The 16,987-nt window shown below is 61.5% G+C and overlaps 8 protein-coding genes across 8 annotated transcripts; 4 read left to right on the top strand and 4 right to left on the bottom strand.

Moving 5' to 3' along the window:
* Positions 1–206: 206 nt before the first annotated feature.
* Positions 207–1,521, top strand: SPRG_07126 (hypothetical protein; the record flags this gene model as incomplete). Its single annotated transcript, XM_012345923.1, has 7 exons — positions 207–623; positions 667–860; positions 908–949; positions 995–1,073; positions 1,121–1,276; positions 1,334–1,387; positions 1,435–1,521. Exons 1-7 carry the CDS (start codon positions 222–224, stop codon positions 1,519–1,521), a joined length of 1,014 nt encoding a protein of 337 aa, XP_012201313.1. The 5' UTR covers positions 207–221.
* Positions 1,522–1,748: 227 nt separating this feature from the next.
* On the bottom strand, positions 1,749–2,585 carry SPRG_07125 (hypothetical protein; the record flags this gene model as incomplete). Its single annotated transcript, XM_012345922.1, has 1 exon — positions 1,749–2,585. The coding sequence occupies one exon, from the start codon at positions 2,583–2,585 to the stop codon at positions 1,749–1,751; it is 837 nt and encodes a 278-aa protein (XP_012201312.1).
* A 379-nt stretch (positions 2,586–2,964) lies between these two features.
* On the top strand, positions 2,965–8,304 carry SPRG_07124 (hypothetical protein; the record flags this gene model as incomplete). The annotated part of the gene is made up of 3 exons (XM_012345921.1): positions 2,965–6,316; positions 6,373–6,709; positions 6,754–8,304. The coding sequence occupies exons 1-3, from the start codon at positions 2,994–2,996 to the stop codon at positions 8,302–8,304; spliced, it is 5,211 nt and encodes a 1,736-aa protein (XP_012201311.1). The 5' UTR covers positions 2,965–2,993.
* Positions 8,305–8,439: 135 nt separating this feature from the next.
* Positions 8,440–9,168, top strand: SPRG_07123 (hypothetical protein). Its single transcript, XM_012345920.1, has 2 exons — positions 8,440–8,769; positions 8,816–9,168. The coding sequence occupies exons 1-2, from the start codon at positions 8,457–8,459 to the stop codon at positions 9,142–9,144; spliced, it is 642 nt and encodes a 213-aa protein (XP_012201310.1). The 5' UTR covers positions 8,440–8,456; the 3' UTR covers positions 9,145–9,168.
* SPRG_07122 (hypothetical protein) lies at positions 9,156–10,156 on the bottom strand (the record flags this gene model as incomplete). The annotated part of the gene is made up of 3 exons (XM_012345919.1): positions 9,156–9,289; positions 9,336–9,945; positions 9,998–10,156. The coding sequence occupies 3 exons, from the start codon at positions 10,154–10,156 to the stop codon at positions 9,156–9,158; spliced, it is 903 nt and encodes a 300-aa protein (XP_012201309.1).
* A 221-nt stretch (positions 10,157–10,377) lies between these two features.
* On the top strand, positions 10,378–11,714 carry SPRG_07121 (hypothetical protein; the record flags this gene model as incomplete). Its single annotated transcript, XM_012345918.1, has 5 exons — positions 10,378–10,540; positions 10,585–10,731; positions 10,789–10,922; positions 10,979–11,095; positions 11,157–11,714. 5 exons carry the CDS (start codon positions 10,378–10,380, stop codon positions 11,604–11,606), a joined length of 1,011 nt encoding a protein of 336 aa, XP_012201308.1. The 3' UTR covers positions 11,607–11,714.
* A 294-nt stretch (positions 11,715–12,008) lies between these two features.
* SPRG_07120 (hypothetical protein) lies at positions 12,009–12,912 on the bottom strand (the record flags this gene model as incomplete). Its single annotated transcript, XM_012345917.1, has 6 exons — positions 12,009–12,167; positions 12,217–12,457; positions 12,501–12,573; positions 12,620–12,694; positions 12,739–12,806; positions 12,850–12,912. 6 exons carry the CDS (start codon positions 12,910–12,912, stop codon positions 12,025–12,027), a joined length of 663 nt encoding a protein of 220 aa, XP_012201307.1. The 3' UTR covers positions 12,009–12,024.
* Positions 12,913–13,818: 906 nt separating this feature from the next.
* SPRG_07119 (hypothetical protein) lies at positions 13,819–15,879 on the bottom strand (the record flags this gene model as incomplete). Its single annotated transcript, XM_012345916.1, has 6 exons — positions 15,395–15,879; positions 14,830–15,345; positions 14,593–14,785; positions 14,205–14,534; positions 14,060–14,157; positions 13,819–14,003 (listed from the first exon to the last, which is right to left on the bottom strand). Exons 1-6 carry the CDS (start codon positions 15,825–15,827, stop codon positions 13,819–13,821), a joined length of 1,755 nt encoding a protein of 584 aa, XP_012201306.1. The 5' UTR covers positions 15,828–15,879.
* Between the last annotated feature and the right edge of the window lie 1,108 nt (positions 15,880–16,987).

Raw genomic sequence — 16,987 nt, 5'->3', positions numbered from 1 at the left:
ATAACACCGAGGATGCCATGCCGAGTGCTGCGACGCGGCAGCGACGCTCCCGGTCCCCGCGTATGCGTCGCCATTGCATACTGAAATCAAGTGTTTTGTAGTGCGCGGACCGACGCGATCCGACTGCTCTGGACACGGCATCGGGTGGTGGCCACCGCGCCGAAACTAATTCCTACCTAGCGTGGCATGTGCCGCAAACAAATCAGGATTCGACGATTGCCATGGCACAGCGCGACGAGGCGACCGACGAGGCCATGGGCGACTGCGAGATGGCGGGAGCGATGGCCGACGAGGCTATGGCGTATGCGTGGTTCGAGCACACGAGCGCGATGGCGCCGACGCCCATGTACAGCATCACTGCGCCGTTCCGCTCCCAGTTCACGCGGGGCGTCAAGGTCTCGCCGGACGGGCTCTGCCTCCTGAGCAACGCCGACGACAACGTACTTCGGCTCTTTGACGTCAACCCCGAGATGCCGGACGCCGCCTTGGAGATGCCGGAAGGCGGCACGGTCTACGACTTTCAGTGGTACCCGTTCATGGCCTCGTCGGACCCGGCGACGTGCGTGTTTGCGACCACGTCGCACGCCCACCCCGTGCATCTCTGGGACGCGTACACGGGCGAGGTAGATGCCTATGGTCCTACGATCTCGCTCATCCCCGCTGTAGCTGCGCGCAACCTACCGCGCGTACGACCACTTGGACGAGCTCACGAGTGCATACTCGGTGGCGTTCAATGCCACTGGCGACAAGCTCTTCTGCGGCTTTGAGCGCACGATCCGGTTCTTCGACACGACGCAGCCGAGTCGCGACTTTACGACGCGCGCGCTGAGCAAGACACGCAAGTCGCGTCATGGCCAGCGGTCTCGCCTCGCCTGCCATCGATCCGGTCGCTCATGCCATGCATTAGGGGCATCATCTCGTCCATTCACTTCAACCCCGACCACTCCAAGTCCATGCTTTGGCCTCACGATGGAGGCTCATGCTGGCGACGTAGGATGTACGCGGCCGGGTCGTACAGCGGACAGACGTGCATTTACGCCGAAGACTCTGGCGAAGAATTCCTCGCGCTCGAGGTGCTCTAGTTAGTTCATCATTGGCGTGTTTAGTAGAATTGGACTAGGGCCATGACGGCCACGGCGTCACGCAGGTCCAGTTCTCGCCCGACGGCAACTTGTTGCTCACCGGCGCGCGCAAGCACGGGCTCATCCAAGTGTGGGACATTCGCAACACGATGCAAGTGCTCTACTCGCTGCCTCGGCATGCGCCGACGAACCAAGTACTTTTCCATCTCTCTCTCATGCGGCGTGTTGCTCATGGACATGGCGATGGCTAGAAGATCGCCTTTGACGTGCATTGCGGCGGCCGCTACGTGGCCACGGGCAGCGAGGTAATCGTCCCGCGACGACGGTCCACTGCATGTGCGTGCGATGCTAGGATGCCCAAGTGCTCCTGTACGACCTTACGACGGGCGCTGCTGTCAACACAATTGCAGGCTTTGCTGGTACACTATGCAGTCGGTAGGGTTGGACGTCACCGACGTGCGTAGATGCGGTCAACGGCGTGTCGTTCTTCCCCTCGGGCTCGACCGCGCAGCTCGCGTGCTGCACGGGCCAGCGCCACTACGACGTCCCCAAGGACATGCGCGACGACGATGACGACGACGACGCGACCGAGCGAAGGACGGCGGCGACCAATGGCATTCACTTGTACGAGTTCCAAGCCACCGTGCAACAATATGGTTCCTTTAACTACCGTCGGCGGTTCATACCGCCGTAGCCTTGGACCTGGGGCTTGGGCGCGTTCGGGTCGCGCGGCTTGGTCGGGTAGACCTCGGTCGTCGTCGGCTCGTATCGCCCGCGCCAGCCGGTTTCGCTCGGCATGATAAAGTCGGCTTCGTTCTCGATGCCCTCGAGCTGCATGCGCCGACGCTTCTCGCGGACCTCTTCTTCGTGCCGGGCTTGGCGCTTGGCCTTGACCTCTTCGAGGTATGCCATCTGCTTGGCTTCGATCTCTTCTTGGTCGCGCACGCGCTTCTTGGCCTTCTTCTTGTCCTTCTTGAGCTTCTTCTTCTCCTCCTTGGAGCGCTTGACCTTGAAGACGTCGACGCCCTTGTGAATATCAAACTTGGTCGCGAGCTCCTTGTCCTTGTACGCATGCCCCGCCTGCCCGCGGAGCTCATCGATCGCTGCGTCGAGCTCGTCGTCGTCTTCGACGCCGTCTTCCTTGTCGCGGAGCTCTTTTGGGAGCTTGTACTTGTGCACATGGTCCACGCGGAGGAGGCGCTCGAGGAGCGACGAGCCGTTGAAGTTGTCAACCGCCAGCACCGTGGACCGGTGGTCTTCGTACTTGAGGAAGGCGAAGCCCATGGACTTGCCCGTGTCCTTGTCGCGCACGAGGTTGATGTCTTCAATCTCGCCGACTTGGCTAAAGACGCAGAGCACGTCGCCCTCCGTGAGCTCGTACGAGAGGCCGCCGACGTAGACCCACGCCGACTCGCGGTAGATGTGGTGCCACGAGCCTTCGTAGCTCACGCCCTGGTCGAGCTCCTGCTGGTTCAAGCGCTCGATCTCCTTGATCACGTTCATGGCCCGCCGCTCGTTCACGCCCAGTCTCCGGATGCGATACCTGCCGGCGGATTCGGCACCGCTCGCTTTCAAGCGGCATATGCCGATTATAATATGCCACCTTTTGCACGCCGTGTACTCCCTTTTACGCCTAAAAGAGTGGGTGAGGGCATGCGGCTTCTTCATCTACATATACAGACGGCAGGCAGAGGCCCATGAGGATGCTAATACATGCCGCGGGACGAAGCTGGGGCACCAGCATCCATGGCCTGCTTGCTCGGTGGCATATGCCGCTTTTCGACTTTACGCGTGGCATGTGCCGAAAACGCCGAATCTATGAAAGCAACAGCCTTCGTGTTCCTTCAGGAGGCGGCGTATTTTTAATAAAATAAATTGGACGAAGCCCACAGTATCGGATCGCGACTGACGATGACGACGGCAACCTTGGCGAGCCCGACCGCGCTGGCGCAGCATGTCACGGCGCAGCTGGCAGATGCATCTGCTGTGGACGTGCTGCCGCCTGGCTGGCTCCAGCGCTTTGTCGATGAAGGCTTCAAGCCGGCATCGCTACCGGCGTACTTCGAGGCGAGCCTGCTCGCGGCCGTGCATGCATCGGGCGCGACGCAGTACGACAGCGCCGAGACGTACCTCCATGACCTCCACGACGCCCATGCCAAGACTGTACCAAAGCGCGTGTGTGGCTACATGTTCAAGCACAACGACATTGCATGGAACTGCCGCGACTGTCAAATGGACGACACCTGCGTGCTGTGCCAGACGTGCTTCCAGCGCTCCGACCACACAGGGCACCAAGTCTTCTTCCATCGAACGTCGCCCGGCGGTATGTGCGACTGCGGTGACGAAGAGGCGTGGAAGCCATCCGGCTTTTGCCCGCAGCATCAGGGACATGCCACCGGGACCGACTTGCCGCCGGCGCTGCCGAGCGCGATCGCGCGCGTCGTGCAGGCGCTTGCGTCCGAGGTCGTCGGGCTTCTCACGCTTGTCGCGCATCGCTCGGTCGCGTCCTTTGACGACGAGCTCGTCGCGCACGCTGCCGAAGCGACGCGGCAACAGCACTTGCGTCAGTTCCCGACCGACCTCCGGCCCAAACTCTTCCACGTCCGTGTCTCCAACGACGACGTGCACACGGACGAGGAGCTCATCGTGTCGCTGCAGAAGAAGGGCTTCACGGCGGTCTTTGCCCAGACGTTTACACACAGCGTCGACAAGGCGGGCGCGGGCTCCCTCCGCCGACACGAGACCTTTGCCGACGCGCTCGCGCTCATGCGCGTCCTTCTCGCCGAGAACTGGTTTGTCTCGATCGTCGACGACGTGCACGAAGCGCTCGAAGAGGTGGCCACGGCTGCGCTCGGGACTCTCTTGTCGCTCACGGCGGTGTCGCCCTCGGTGCTCCATACGCTCTTGCTCGCTCTCTTCGCACCGGTGCAAGCGAATTACGCCGACAGCCACGACGACTACCGGCCGATCCGCGTGCTGCTGCAAGCCACGCCGTTCTTGAAGAAGCCGCTCATGCGCCATTTGAGCCTCCTCTACCTCAAGCTCATGGGCGACCGCGACCGCAAGCTCGAGTTTGCGCTGGTGTACGCGCGCGTGTATAGTAAGCTGGCGCTGCAGTACTTTTGCGGGAAAGGCACGAACAAGGAGGCGCTCTTTGGCCTCGGCGTCCAGCTCTTCACGACGCCGTCGATCGTCCATGCCCTCGTCCATGACCACGCGTTCCTCGATACGATCTTGCTGTCGCTCCAGAGCGGCTTGGAGCTGGCGCTGGACCATGCGGCGACGATGGACATGGGCCACATGGTCGTGCGCTACCGTCGGTACCAGCCGCTCATCATGGATCTCAACCATATTCTGGTCATCCCGCACATGGCGGCCGCGTTCGGATCGCATGAGACGCTTGAGACCTACGTGGCCATGCTGCGCATGCTTGGCGGCATGAACATGCAGGTGCGCGTGCCGGAAGCGCGTCATCACGTCGACCACGTCGACGACCGGGCGTGGATTGGTGCGTTCAATCTGCACTTGACGGTCGCGGCGATGCCACCGGCCCTCTTCAAGGGCCTGCGATTGCTGCCGCTGGACGTCTTTCAGAACGTGCTACAAACGCTCTTGACGACGATCCACGCGGCGCTGCCAGTGTCGACCGACGCGCACGTTGGCGGCGTCGACAGCTCGCCCGTGTCGTTCCACTACCCGCTGCATCATTTACTGAGCCGCGTGATCCTCGAACACCTCTCGCTACCCGACGTTGCGCCGCTGGACCACTTGTTGCCACCGGCCAAGGTCGCGGCGATGCTCGAGCCGCCGCTTCGGACGCTCGTCTGGGCGTCGCAGATTGCGAGCCAGCTCTGGGTCCGCAACGGCAACGACCTCATGATCCGGCAGCTCACGAGCTACTACAACATTGGGTACAACCTCTCGTTCCGGGACCTGGACGTCGCGCTCGTACAAGCCAGCGTCGTCGTGCTCGGCCATTCGTGCTTCATGTCGGCCTTTCTGCGCCAGTACGATCTGAACGGCCACTGGCTCGTCGCGGCGGGGCCGGAGAAATGCCGCTTGTATGTGGCCGACTGCCTCCTCAAGCTGCTCTGGCTCGTCACGGAGCTGCCGCCACCCGCGACGCAGCCCATCGAGGTCCTCCTGCGCCGTGAAGTCGTTCACTTTTTGAGCTACCAGCCGTTCTTGTACTCGGCGCTGCGCGAGCAAACGGAGCCGCTGTACGCACGCCCAGGCCTCGAGTCGGTCTCGGACGACGCCAAGAACAAGCAGCTCATGGCGGTGCTCCACGACGTGGCCGACATGTCGTCCACCACGCCAAACGACCTGACACCGCCCAAGTTTTCGCTCAAGCCAGCGCTCTACAGCGAGTACGACCCGTGCTTCATCCACGTGAGCCCGATGAACCACGTAAAAGCTCAAGTCGCCCGCCAAGACGCGCTTTTCAAGACCTGGACGCCGTCGAGTCCGTGCATTCCGATGGTCCAGGCGCTTCCGCCGTGCCATGCATCGATGCAGCATTGCCGGGATCTCGTCTTGTCACATGACGTTTTTGCGCTGCTCCGTCTTTGTCTCGCGGACGCGAGTGACGAGTCGGTGCTCAGCCGCCTCGTCCACGTCGTCACGGTGCAGCTTCTCGTCGTCACCGCGTCAACGGCCGACGGGGTATGGGACGAGCTCCGCTGCCCGGACAACAACCACGTGCCAAGCTCGGTCGTGGCCGAGACCGCGTCGACGGTGCGCGACTCGCTCGATGCCGCCATCAAGGCGTCTGCGATGGACGAAGGCGCGGACGTCGCCCGGAGCAGTCTTCTCGCGGCGCTGGCCGAGAAAGCAATGGCGTTCCGCGATACGCTCGAAGCGTCGACCAAGCCGCTCCTCTCGGCGCTGCTGTTTGTGCTGCAGCGCATCCAGACGCTGTGCCCACGCAGCGCGACGTTTCTTAACCGGACGGTCTTTCCGCCCGCGACGAATAGTCATGCGCCCATGGACCCCAAGGCGCGCCTCGCGCTTCAAAAGCTCAAGCAGCAGCAAGCCATGGCGGCCATGCAGGCGCGTCAGTCCCAGTTCGCCACCATGCTCGACGACGACGACAGTGGCAGTGACAAGGATGATGACGCCATGGGCCAGACGACCTCGGTCCAAGCAGCGCCCGAGTGCATCATCTGTGCCCAGGTCAAGAAGGACGAGCCGGTCATGTTTATCGGGCTCGCGCAGACCGTGCCATCGCTCACGTACAATTCCATGCTCTGTACTAACATGTCGCATACTTGATATGTGGATATGGTAGGCGCCACCGGTTCGACCCGATTGCACCCACCATTCATGTCTCGCTGTGCGGCCATGCGCTGCACCTGCCGTGCGCGCAGCAGTATCTCTCAACTGTCGCGCGCGACGTCGGCGCGTCGCTTCTGCAGCAGCACGCGATCGCGTTTGATGCAAGCATGGGCGAGTTCCTCTGTCCGCTCTGTAAAGGCCTGAGCAACTCGATCGTGCCGTTCGTGCCGCGCCCCAATACGGCGCCCACAAGCCTCGAGAGCTACTTTCAAGGCGCGATGCAGCCCGACAAAATCACCGACTTTCTGCAGTCGCACTTGCCGTCGCAGCTCGTGAGTGCGCCGCCCATGGTACGTGCAAATTCTCGTTCGGCGGCGGCATGATGGGACATTAGGAGACGGTCGCCAATGCGTTTGAAGGACTCGCTGCGTATTTACACTCGCTTCGGAACCTCCGTCCGGTCAACCTCGCCAACCCCGTCTCGATCGTCCGCATCGTGCTCGATTCGGTCAGCCAAGCGTTCGAGACAGCACAGCTCCGCGGTCTCTCCGTCGCCTTGCAGACACTGGCGTACGATGCTGACGCCTTGCCGCTGTCACTGGCGCACCGACTGGGTGTTGGCCTCCCGCTGGACGCCGAGAGCGCGCTGGACCCGTTCACGCCGCGCGACGACGCCAAGCTGCACGCGATGCTGCTGCTACTGCGCCGCCTGCCCGTGATGATGCCGGCGTCAACGTTCCACGACGTCGTGCCGACCGCCCTCGCGGCGGCGCTTTCGGGTGACGCGGAGCTCGTCACGGACGCCGCCTTTGCGACGCGGGTCGCATCCGGCATGCTGCCGTCCTTGGGCTTGCCGCTACTGAGCCACGATTTGTTTGGGTCGCTCCTACTCACGTGCTCGGTCCTCCGCGACAAGGCGGATATGCTGTGGGCGATTCGGGGCTTTGGGTGCCTCGCGATCGTCCAAGCGCTTCTGCAGTGCCTTGAGCCCGTCGACGATCTCGTCGAAGCCGACGACGGACAGACGACGACGGTGACGCCGGTGACGGCGTGGCGTCACTCCATCGCCGATGTCCTTGGCGTGTCCGTCGCACCGACCGCGCCGTCTGGCGACCTTCTGCACTTGGCCTTTGAGACGACGGTCTTGAGCTTTCTGCGCAAAGCGACGCTACTGGCCCGCGCAATCTTTCGTGGACCTGACGACGACGACGCGGGCTTGTACCTCAACTTTGTCAACCACCTGCAGCTCTCGACGTCGCTGCATGGCATGTGCCAGCAGCTCGGTGTGCCGCTGCCCGCCGATCTCTTGGCGGCAACGTCGTTCACGCACTATCTGCACGCGCAATTGAAACGCGTCACGACGGTCGTCTCGCCGCACGCGTGGAAGCACCCGAATGACGCGCCGATCGTCGACGCCACGGCGGCCAACCTCGCGGCGCTCCCGCGGCTGGCGCTGCGCCGCCATGACCGAAGTCTCTGGGCCGCCCACGTGGCCCTCACGCCTCTCGCCCGCCGGTACACCGACTTGTACGCGGTGAATGGCGCGCATCTGTGTCCGAAAACGGGGCTTCCGCAAGAGTCGACCGCGCTCTGCATGCGCTGCGGCGTCGCTGTCTGCGCCGGCACCGACTGCTGCAAGCGCAGCGGCCGCGGCGCGTGCTTCCAGCACGTCGAGCACTGCGGCCACGGCAACGGCGCCTTCTTCCTCCTCAAAGCGTGCAGCATGCTGCTGGTGAGCGTACATGGCCGCGCCTGCTTCTTCACGTCGCCGTATGTGGACGAGTTTGGCGAAGAAGACATTTACGTCAAGCGCGGGCGGCCGCTGCACCTGCGCCCGAAGCGGCTGCTCGCACTACTGCAGCACCTCTCTGGGCACTCGGTCGCACCCGAGGTGTCCAAGGTGCGCCGGACCTCCGATCAGTACATCCGCGCCTACTTTTATTAATCGAGCGGGTGTGGCATCGATCAACTTGATACAATGGAAAACAAAGCGGGTGGAAGCGGGAACGAGGAATGTATCAAGTTGAAGTGGTAGCGACGTAACCGGACGGCTGGTGCCGGTATCCGGATGGATGGCTAACTGGCGGTGACTCGACCATGGTCCGGACCAAGACGAGCGAGAAGGCCAAGGCCGCCGAGCGCAAGGCAACCAAGACGCCGCTGCACATCCCGATGGGCGGTATCGACCTGGACACGGAGGAGGTGCTGCGCGTGTATACGGCCATGGTCGAACGCCACAACCCGTACCGCACGCCCAACGTCGCCGCTGCGTTCGACGAGCCGGCCATGGCCGCCAACTACGACGTGACGCTCTATGACATCTGCCGCAAGCCGCGGCAAGTGGTCCATGGCACGTTGCAGATCGACGCGTCGTCGCTGCACGACGAGCTCCACTGCGCTATTTGCTCGGGTCGGTCCGTCTTCGTCCTTGTCGTCTTCGACGACCTCTGTTCTAGGCATCATTCGGGACGCGACGGTGATCACGGCGTGCTTGCATCGCTTCTGTAGCGGCTGCATCCAGCGACACATCCATGAGAAGGGCTTGTCGCCGGCCTGCCCCGTCTGCAACACTGTGGTCTCGACCCGGCGCGCGCTCCGCCGCGACGAGACGTTCGACCAGCTCATCCACACCATCTACGGCGACGTGGCGGCGTACGAAGAGGCCGAGGACGCGCGCATCCAGCTCAGCAACAAGCGCGCGTTCCCGCAGCTCAACTTGCACAAACAGCGGGACTTTCAGGAAAAGCAAACGCCAATTATTAACACCAAACGGGCGCGTCGCTAAGTTCGCGTCTCTTACAAGACAAAGGGCACGATGGCCTTTCGGCGAAGGCGCTTGTACTCGTCGCCGTACGTCTTGTAGTAGCCCTTGTGCTTCTGGAGCGCCCACTGCGTCATTTGGAGAAAGCCCACGAGCGTGAAGAGGTAGCCTAGCGCGGAACGTGAGCGGCTTGATACATTGATACTTTGCAATACCAAAGAAAATCTGCGTAAAGATCGAGAAACCGACCCAGCCGAGCACCTCGAACGTGTAGTTGGGGCACGAGACGAGGAGGAAGAGCGGGCCCTTCGGGATCGGGCGCTCGCTCGAGCCTTCCGCCGCGCGCATCGTGCGCAGTTGCACGTGCACGCAGAAGTTGAGGAATTCGGCGACGGCGAAGATCGCAAGGCCGAGCGTGATCTGCGACTCGGAGCTCGGGCCCGTGTAGTCAGGGTGGCACAACGGGTAGCCAATGACCGCGCCAAAGCTCCAGTAGTACATGCAGTTCTTGAAGAGGTTGAAGAGCGGCATCGTCGGGCGCGAGAAGCGGTGCACAAAGATGGTCTCGAGCTCGCGCTTCATGAAGTGGATCGTCCAGCAGACGACGCCGAGGTACGCTGTCTTGGCGAACGGCTTGGCCGCTGCGTCGGCGCCGTAGAGGAACGCCGGGCGCGTCGCGTAAAAGAACACAAACAGCATCGGGCCAAGGTACTCGAGGAGGAAGACCGTGCGGTAGCCGATCTGCGGCCCGAGGTCCTTGAAGATCAAGGTCGCGCCGTCATGGACGCCGAGCGACGCCAGCGACTGCGCGTCACCGTTCAAGTTCTACACGCCAAGTACGTTAATCTACGATGCGAAGACGACTGCAAGACCCTACCTTGAGCGTCTCGCCGACCTTGAGCTTGAAGCCTTGGCGGTGGATGTTAAGGCGCGAGCTCTTCTGGAACTTGGTCTTGAGTGAGAGGAACGAGTCGGTCTCGGCCACGTCGAGGCTGCCGTAGTCCTTGCCCTTGGCGTTCACGATCGTCACCTTCATGGTCAATCGACAACTGAGTTCTTATTCGGTGGCATCCAAGCCCACTACGTCACTTTGCCCTTTGTGTGCGGTCGCCTTTTCAACGCCATGGGATTGGCTGAAATGCATTTCAAGACGCTATTTGATTGGTCCATCTCGAGGCTGCGGCCGTTGATGCGACAAACCTCTACAACTCGATATGAACCGCGGCCATATGAAGTTGTAGAGATCCACGGCCGCCGATGAGTACGACCGAGAGCATCCTCGGCTGGGTCCAGACGGCGACGTATGCTGGCGGCGCGGCCGTCGCCGGCCTCATGATGCTGCTCTATGTCTACCAAGAGAAGCTGCTGTACCACCCGAGCGTGCCCGGCGTGCCCAAGCTGACGACCGAGAACCCCAAGGGTCGGGCGCCTCCCATCCTCATCCGCTCATGCGTGGCATGCTAGGCTACCAGCACCCGGCCGAGTATGGCATTGACGCCGAAGATGTCTACATCCCAACGAAAGATGGCATCACGATCCATGCGTGGCTGCTCAAGCAGCCAACGATGGCTACGGTGCCCACGATCCTCTTCTACCACGGCAACGCTGGCAGTAAGTCGTCGTTCTTCCTCTTCTGCCTACATTGATGGCGACTTGTGCTGGCCATAGACATTGGCTTTCGCCTCCCGAACGCTGTGCAGATGTACAAGCAGCTCGGGTGCAACATCCTGCTCGTCGACTACCGCGGGTTCGGCTTGAGCCTCGGCGACCCAACCGAGCGAGGACTCCAGCTCGACGCCGAGGTACAGTGGATCGCCGCTGCATCGCAATCCCTCGGGGCGCTTATATGATCGCATAGGCCACGCTCGACTATGTGTTGCAGCGTAAGGACATTGACCCGACCAAGCTCATCGTCTTTGGCCGGTCCCTTGGCGGCGCCGTCGCCATCTATCTCGCCGAGCATCGTGGCGAGCAGGTACTACACTCGTCTCCCAACCTATCCAAACCTATCCAAACACTATCTACATCCGCGATAGATTGCTGCGGTCATGGTCGAGAATACGTTTCTGAGTATCTCGGCGATGGTCGACTCGCTCCTGCCGTGGCTCACGTACGTCAAGCGGTTCTTGCTCGCGATCGACTGGAGCAACGAGCGCCGCATCCAGAGCCTGCCGCACCCGATCCTCTTTCTCGCAGGAGAGCACGACGAGCTCGTACCGCCTTTCCACATGCAGCGGCTTCACGACCTCGCGCGCCGCAGCCGACTGCGCAAGTGGCACCTCATCGCCCGTGGGACGCACAACGACTCGTGGGTCAAGGGCGGCAGCCTCTACTTTGAGACCATGCGCGACTTCATCATGACGGTGACCATGACGACGACGACATGCGACGCCAGCGTGGACGTGGATGGCCCCACGCATGCGATCCCCAACATGCTCGACACGCCGCTCTTCCAGCGCACGTCAACCAAGCTTAAAGACGAGTAGTTTCAAACTATCAAGTGTCAAGGCCAATGGATTTGCGCCATGTTTACGTCAGTGCGGAAAGAAAGACGTGATGCGATCTTGGCGCGACCGCTTCGTCGGGTGTGGCTTGACTTGCTGCGACGAGGCGGCGTCGTCTGCTTGAACGCTGGCACGTCGTACCAGTTGGTCTCGACGTCCTTTTGAAGAAACGCTAAAATACCACCCGACGTCGTCTTGGGCTTCTTGGCCGGCGGTGGCGTGAACAACGAGGAGCCGAGTGGCGCTGCGTAGGTGACGGGTGTCGGCGAGGCGATTACCGGACTCGGTGGGTTGTCTGGAATCACGGCCAATGCTTCTTTGGCCGATGTAAAGGTCCGGAAAGGCTGGTCATCGTCCCCCACCGTTTTCTCGGCGCCGATCAGCGTGGTCTTGTCGGTAGTCAACGTGGTTGTGGTCCGCGTGGCGATGGCGGGGGCTGTCGCGTCGACGACTTGGCGGGGCTCTTGGCAAAAAAGCTTGTGATCGACGGCGGCGTCGGGAGCTTCTGGATGCACTCGTCGCCGTCGAACGTCGGGACGCCCACTACGGTAGCATCGTTGCTGGACGCAGAAAACAAGAAACGCAGGGATACTCTGCTTGGTCACGGCGTGCCAGAGGAGGTCCGTCGGAGGTCGTGCGGCCAGCAGCGGCTGCACCACCAGGAACGGATCACTCGAGAGCCAGGCGTTCGCCTCGTCGGCCGTTGCAAGGAGCACTGGAAACCGCGCGTGAATCGCAGCAAAGGGCCCGACGGCCTCGGCCGTGACGATCGAGTACGTATATAGGACGTCGCCCGTCGCACCATCGACCCACGTGTCGTAGATGCCGGCCATCTACATCCCAGTTGTCATGCCGTTGCCTCGAGGCGCTGCGGACCCGCATGGACGAGGAGGATGCACCATGGTAGACGTAGTACGGCTGCTTCTCGGGCTTCTTCCACTCGTAAAACCTGCCGCGCGATCGAGGCTTGGCTTAAGAAATGACCATGGACGTACCCGTCGAGATGCACGACGCAGCGGCGGGCGTCGACGAGGCGGCGGTAGGCAGGCGTCTCGGTGATGCCCTCGGAGCTAGTACGAGTCCATTGCATGCGGAGTCGCTCGCGAGCTCGTACCGGGCGTTGAAGCGCATAAAGTGGTTGGGCTTCTCGTGGCTGCCCGTGTACGAAGGAATCAGGCCCCACTAGGGATGGCAATGCGTCATGGCGTGCGGCGAACGAGGTTACCTTCATGGCGCGGACCGTCACTTGCTTGGTGCGTGGGTCCACGTACTGGATCGGCGTGTACATGCCAGGCGACACGTTGTTACGTGGCGTATCTACGCGCACGCGTCACACTTCTGACGTAGCCAATGGCGCTACACTTGTCCATGGCCACGCAGGCGTCGACGGTCGTGCCGGACGCGGCGGCGACCTGCGCCGGCGCGAGTGTGCACCGGGCCCGCCCACACATGGTTTTTTGTGGCGGCCTTTTCGGCACATGCCACTTCTACCAACAGTCCTACAGTATTTTCGGCATCGATCCTCCGCTCCAAGCCACCGGTGGCTTTGGCGATTAATGGCCGTCGCGAGAATTAAGTCTCTCATGACAATAGAATCACCCGGTGATTGTTAAGGATGTAAACTTCCCGTAGTTGGCCAAGAACAACGTCAAAATGTTAGCTAGCAAAAGTTAAAAGTGCGATACTTCTCGATTTATGCGTGTCATCCTTGCGCAGGGGCCATGCTAATCTTCTCTGTATCGTTCCAATTTTTACGGATGATCCCCGAAGGGATTCCTACAATATACATAAATTCACGGTACCAATTAGTTCATTTAGTCGACACTTCGATCCTTCTTCTGGACACTATTTTCTACATTATTTGAAAATGGTAATATTTCAATATTTTTTTGGATCGGCAATGCTCCTAGCTCAGGGACGCTTCGGCCCCGCCGCCCTGGATACAGCTCCCAAAAAAGCCAAGAAGGAAGAAGGATGCACAGCGTTTGGCTCCGGAATGCAGAGGTGCCTCCAAGGGATGAGAACCATTTTATATTCCCCCAAGGTCCGCCAAAGCCGACTCTCATCTCTCTTGACCTTCGCCGCTGCATATACATACACGGAGGTTTGGAGGCTCGGAGGAGTTCGGATCACATGAAATGGTAGGTTTGTTGAATGGATTACAATACGAGAATGCAGCTTAGAGCCGCGCTCTTCACAAGCCCTTGAGCGCAGCCTGGCCCGCGACGCGGCCAAACACGACGCACTCGGCGAGCGAGTTGCCACCGAGGCGGTTCTGGCCATGCAGGCCGCCCGAGACTTCGCCGGCCGCGAAGAGACCTTCAACGACGTTGCCTTCGGGCGTCACGACCTGCGTGTCCTCGTTGATCTGCACACCGCCTACACACATACCATATCTCATCCTCCATCCTGCCATCTTGGCCACGGCGTCGTACCCATGCAGTAATGCACGACAGGCTCAATCTCGAGCACGTAGTTGTCCGTCGGCACCTCGCTCGGCGCGTTCGGGAAGACGGTCTTGCCAAAGGCATCGCTACAGCAGACTCCATCAATACCCACGCAAGAGACACAGCGACGTACGGGCCAAGCGTGGCGGCGGCCGCGACGTAGTGCTCCAGCTCGCCGTAGAGCACGCTCTCTTCGACGCCCATGTGCGACGCGAGGTCTCCGAGGCTCGTCATGTGCGAGACGAGGCCGATCTTTTGGTAGAAGAAGAGGCCAAGCGCACCCGTGGCGGCCGTGACCGCCTCGGTGATGGGCAGCACCAAGAACGACCGCTTATGCGGCTGCTCGAGGATCGCCTCCGAGACGACCTTGCGCGTCGCGAGCTCGTTCACGAAGCGGCGACCGTCCGTGTTGAAGAGGAGACCACCGGCGCCACGGAGCGCTTCCGGCGCCAAGAAGCGGGTGCTACCATCGACATAAGAAATGGGATAAGAATGATGACACATAGTAAGGAGCGTCGTACCGCTTCGTGCGGTCCTTGGGGTCGATGAAGCCCGTCGGGTGCAGCTGGACCTTGTCCGTGTGGATGAGCGCAGCGCCGAGGTCGGTCGCGAGCGCGAGGCCGTCGCCGGTCGCCCATGCACCGTTCGTGGTCGCAAACTCCTCCATGCCGGGCGCGAGCTGCTTGAGGAGCGTCGGGTTGGCCGAGTAGCCGCCTACATGTTCCCTTCAATGCCACGCAGCATGCGTCACAACGTACCGGTCGCGAGGATGACGCGGCGTGTCGCGATCGTAAAGCTGGTCTCGGGCGTGACCGTGAACGTGACGCCCGTGACGGCGTGCGTGTCATCGTCCTTGGCGAGCGCCGTGACGTGGGCATGGTTGATGACGTCGATCGAGTCGATGGCCTCGATGGCCTTCTTGAGCGCGAGGATGATGTGCGTGCCAACGTTCGGGCCCGATTGGTTGCGGCGCGTGCGCTCGGCGCTATGGCCGCCGAGCTGGCAGAGCACCGAGAGGTCGACGCCCTTGGCCTTGAGGAACTCGAGGCCGTCCAAGCTCGCCGTCGAGAGCTTGGTGACGAGCTCGACGTTGGAGAAGCCGCCGCCCGAGCGCACCGTGTCGTCCGTGTACAGCGCCACGTCGTCTTCGTCGCGCGCCGCGTTGATGCCGGACGAGGCTTTCGCCGAGTTGCCGCCGAGGCGGTCCTCCTTCTCGAGGAGCACAATGTGCGTGTCGGGGCGGAGCGCAATGGCCTCGAGCGCCGCCGACATACCTAACGACGTAGGATGACACCTCGTACTAGCATGGATGCAGTGCAGTACCGGCGAGGCCGGCGCCGACAATCACGATGTCGGCCGACGTCGGGTATGTCGGCAGCTCGGCGGCGTCCTGGGAGTAGAGGTAGGCGACCATGAGGATGGCTTGGGCTGTGGCGACAGCGAGGAAAGATCGAAAGTGCGACGTGATGATGCAAGTCGCCGAGCGGCCAAGGCGAAGGGTAGTAGTGACGCCACTCCCACGCCGCCGCTGGGCCGGCTCCGTTAAGAGACACGCGCTCGACAAAGACACGCAGCGACGGTTGAAGCTCGGTCGTCCGGATACGGGACCTGGGAGCGGCAACGTGGCAGCGCGGCAGGCCGGGGGACGGCGGGGCCGCCGCCCATCGAGGGTTCCTGGCACGTGCGTGGTGAGCGCGGCGCGAAGGGCGTGGCGGAGCGTGTGACTCGCGCGGAGCAGGCCCATTGTCGTGGGCATGGCAGCGATGAGGCGTCGAGGAGAATGATGACGGCGACAATCGACTTGGGTGAATAAGACTTTGTGGTGGTGCACCACAGATTGTTAACGTCGTCTCTCATGCGAGACGACGGAGACGCAATGGATTTCGGCGACGATGATAGATGCAGCATGAGAGCACCTTGAGGCGCAGAGCTTGTATTGCCATGAGCAGGAGTTAGGTCGTCTACCTATCCTCGGGAGATGCAACGGCCGTTCGCGGCGGTACCACGGCAAGGCCGCTGGGCACAGAGACAGGGCGACGTTGCGCGGCCATGCGACGCGACGAAGGCTGGTGATTGCGGTGCATTATTGCCACAGTAGCGAGCGACGTGCCATCGGAATGCCATGAAGACGCTCCTGCGCATGAGCTCGAGCGTCCATATTGCTTCCATGTACCGTACTGTACCGATGACGGCCTTGCTTGCAAGACGAGGTGATGCATGCGCTGAGCCTCCTAGCCGGTATGGGGCGTCTTGCATGACCGAGCTCTCGGCGTTATAAGCACGCCTGCCGCTGCCACGAACCATGTCGTCAGCCGTGCCGCGAACCGCTGTCCTCGATCCCGCTCGAATGATATCCAGCAGCCAGCAGCGATCAACGATTGTCCTACAGCTAGTAAGCTGAGCCTTACCAGCACTGGATTCTGCGCTTCAAGCTTGATCTTGGTGGTTCGGCGGAAGGGTGGGTGGGCGGCGAAAAGTCATCGACGCCAGCGTCGACCGCGGGGCGCCGAGGACCTCGAGACCGGGTACCCCTCGAGACCTCGGGCGCACGTTCTACCGCCCATGCCACTCCGTGACTCTCCACGATGCGCAGACCATAGATCCTATTGCAAGGCTTGCAGCTCGCAAGTGCTGTGGCATGACCTGGCAAGCGGAGCGGGAGGACTCGGCGCGGGTCCGTGCTTGAAGTCGGCGGCCCGCTGGACCAGATCTGGTCAACTTCAACCGAAGACCGAGCAAAACTTCGCCCTCCATACAAACCGCTAGATCGTTTCTTACTGCGAGCTTCGAAGTTTGGATTTCAACCGAAGCGGGCAACGTTTGTTGAAAGATTCAAATCCACATACAAATATCAAATGTCGAGGTGTGAAAGATTTGAATTGGAGAGCGCTGAGGCTTCGAAAGATATGAACCAGA

This window comes from Saprolegnia parasitica, assembly GCF_000151545.1.
Source record: "Saprolegnia parasitica CBS 223.65 unplaced genomic scaffold supercont2.26, whole genome shotgun sequence".
Lineage (NCBI taxonomy): Eukaryota > Oomycota > Saprolegniomycetes > Saprolegniales > Saprolegniaceae > Saprolegnia > Saprolegnia parasitica.
This window is presented reverse-complemented; position numbering and strand designations above follow the sequence as displayed.

Excerpts from the sequence above, each read along its gene's own strand:
- SPRG_07123 (XM_012345920.1), top strand. The coding sequence starts at position 8,457 with ATGGTCCGGACCAAGACGAGCGAGAAGGCCAAGGCCGCCGAGCGCAAG. Across the intron at positions 8,770-8,815 it reads CCACTGCGCTATTTGCTCGG|GCATCATTCGGGACGCGACG; the intron begins GTCGGTCCGTCT and ends CCTCTGTTCTAG.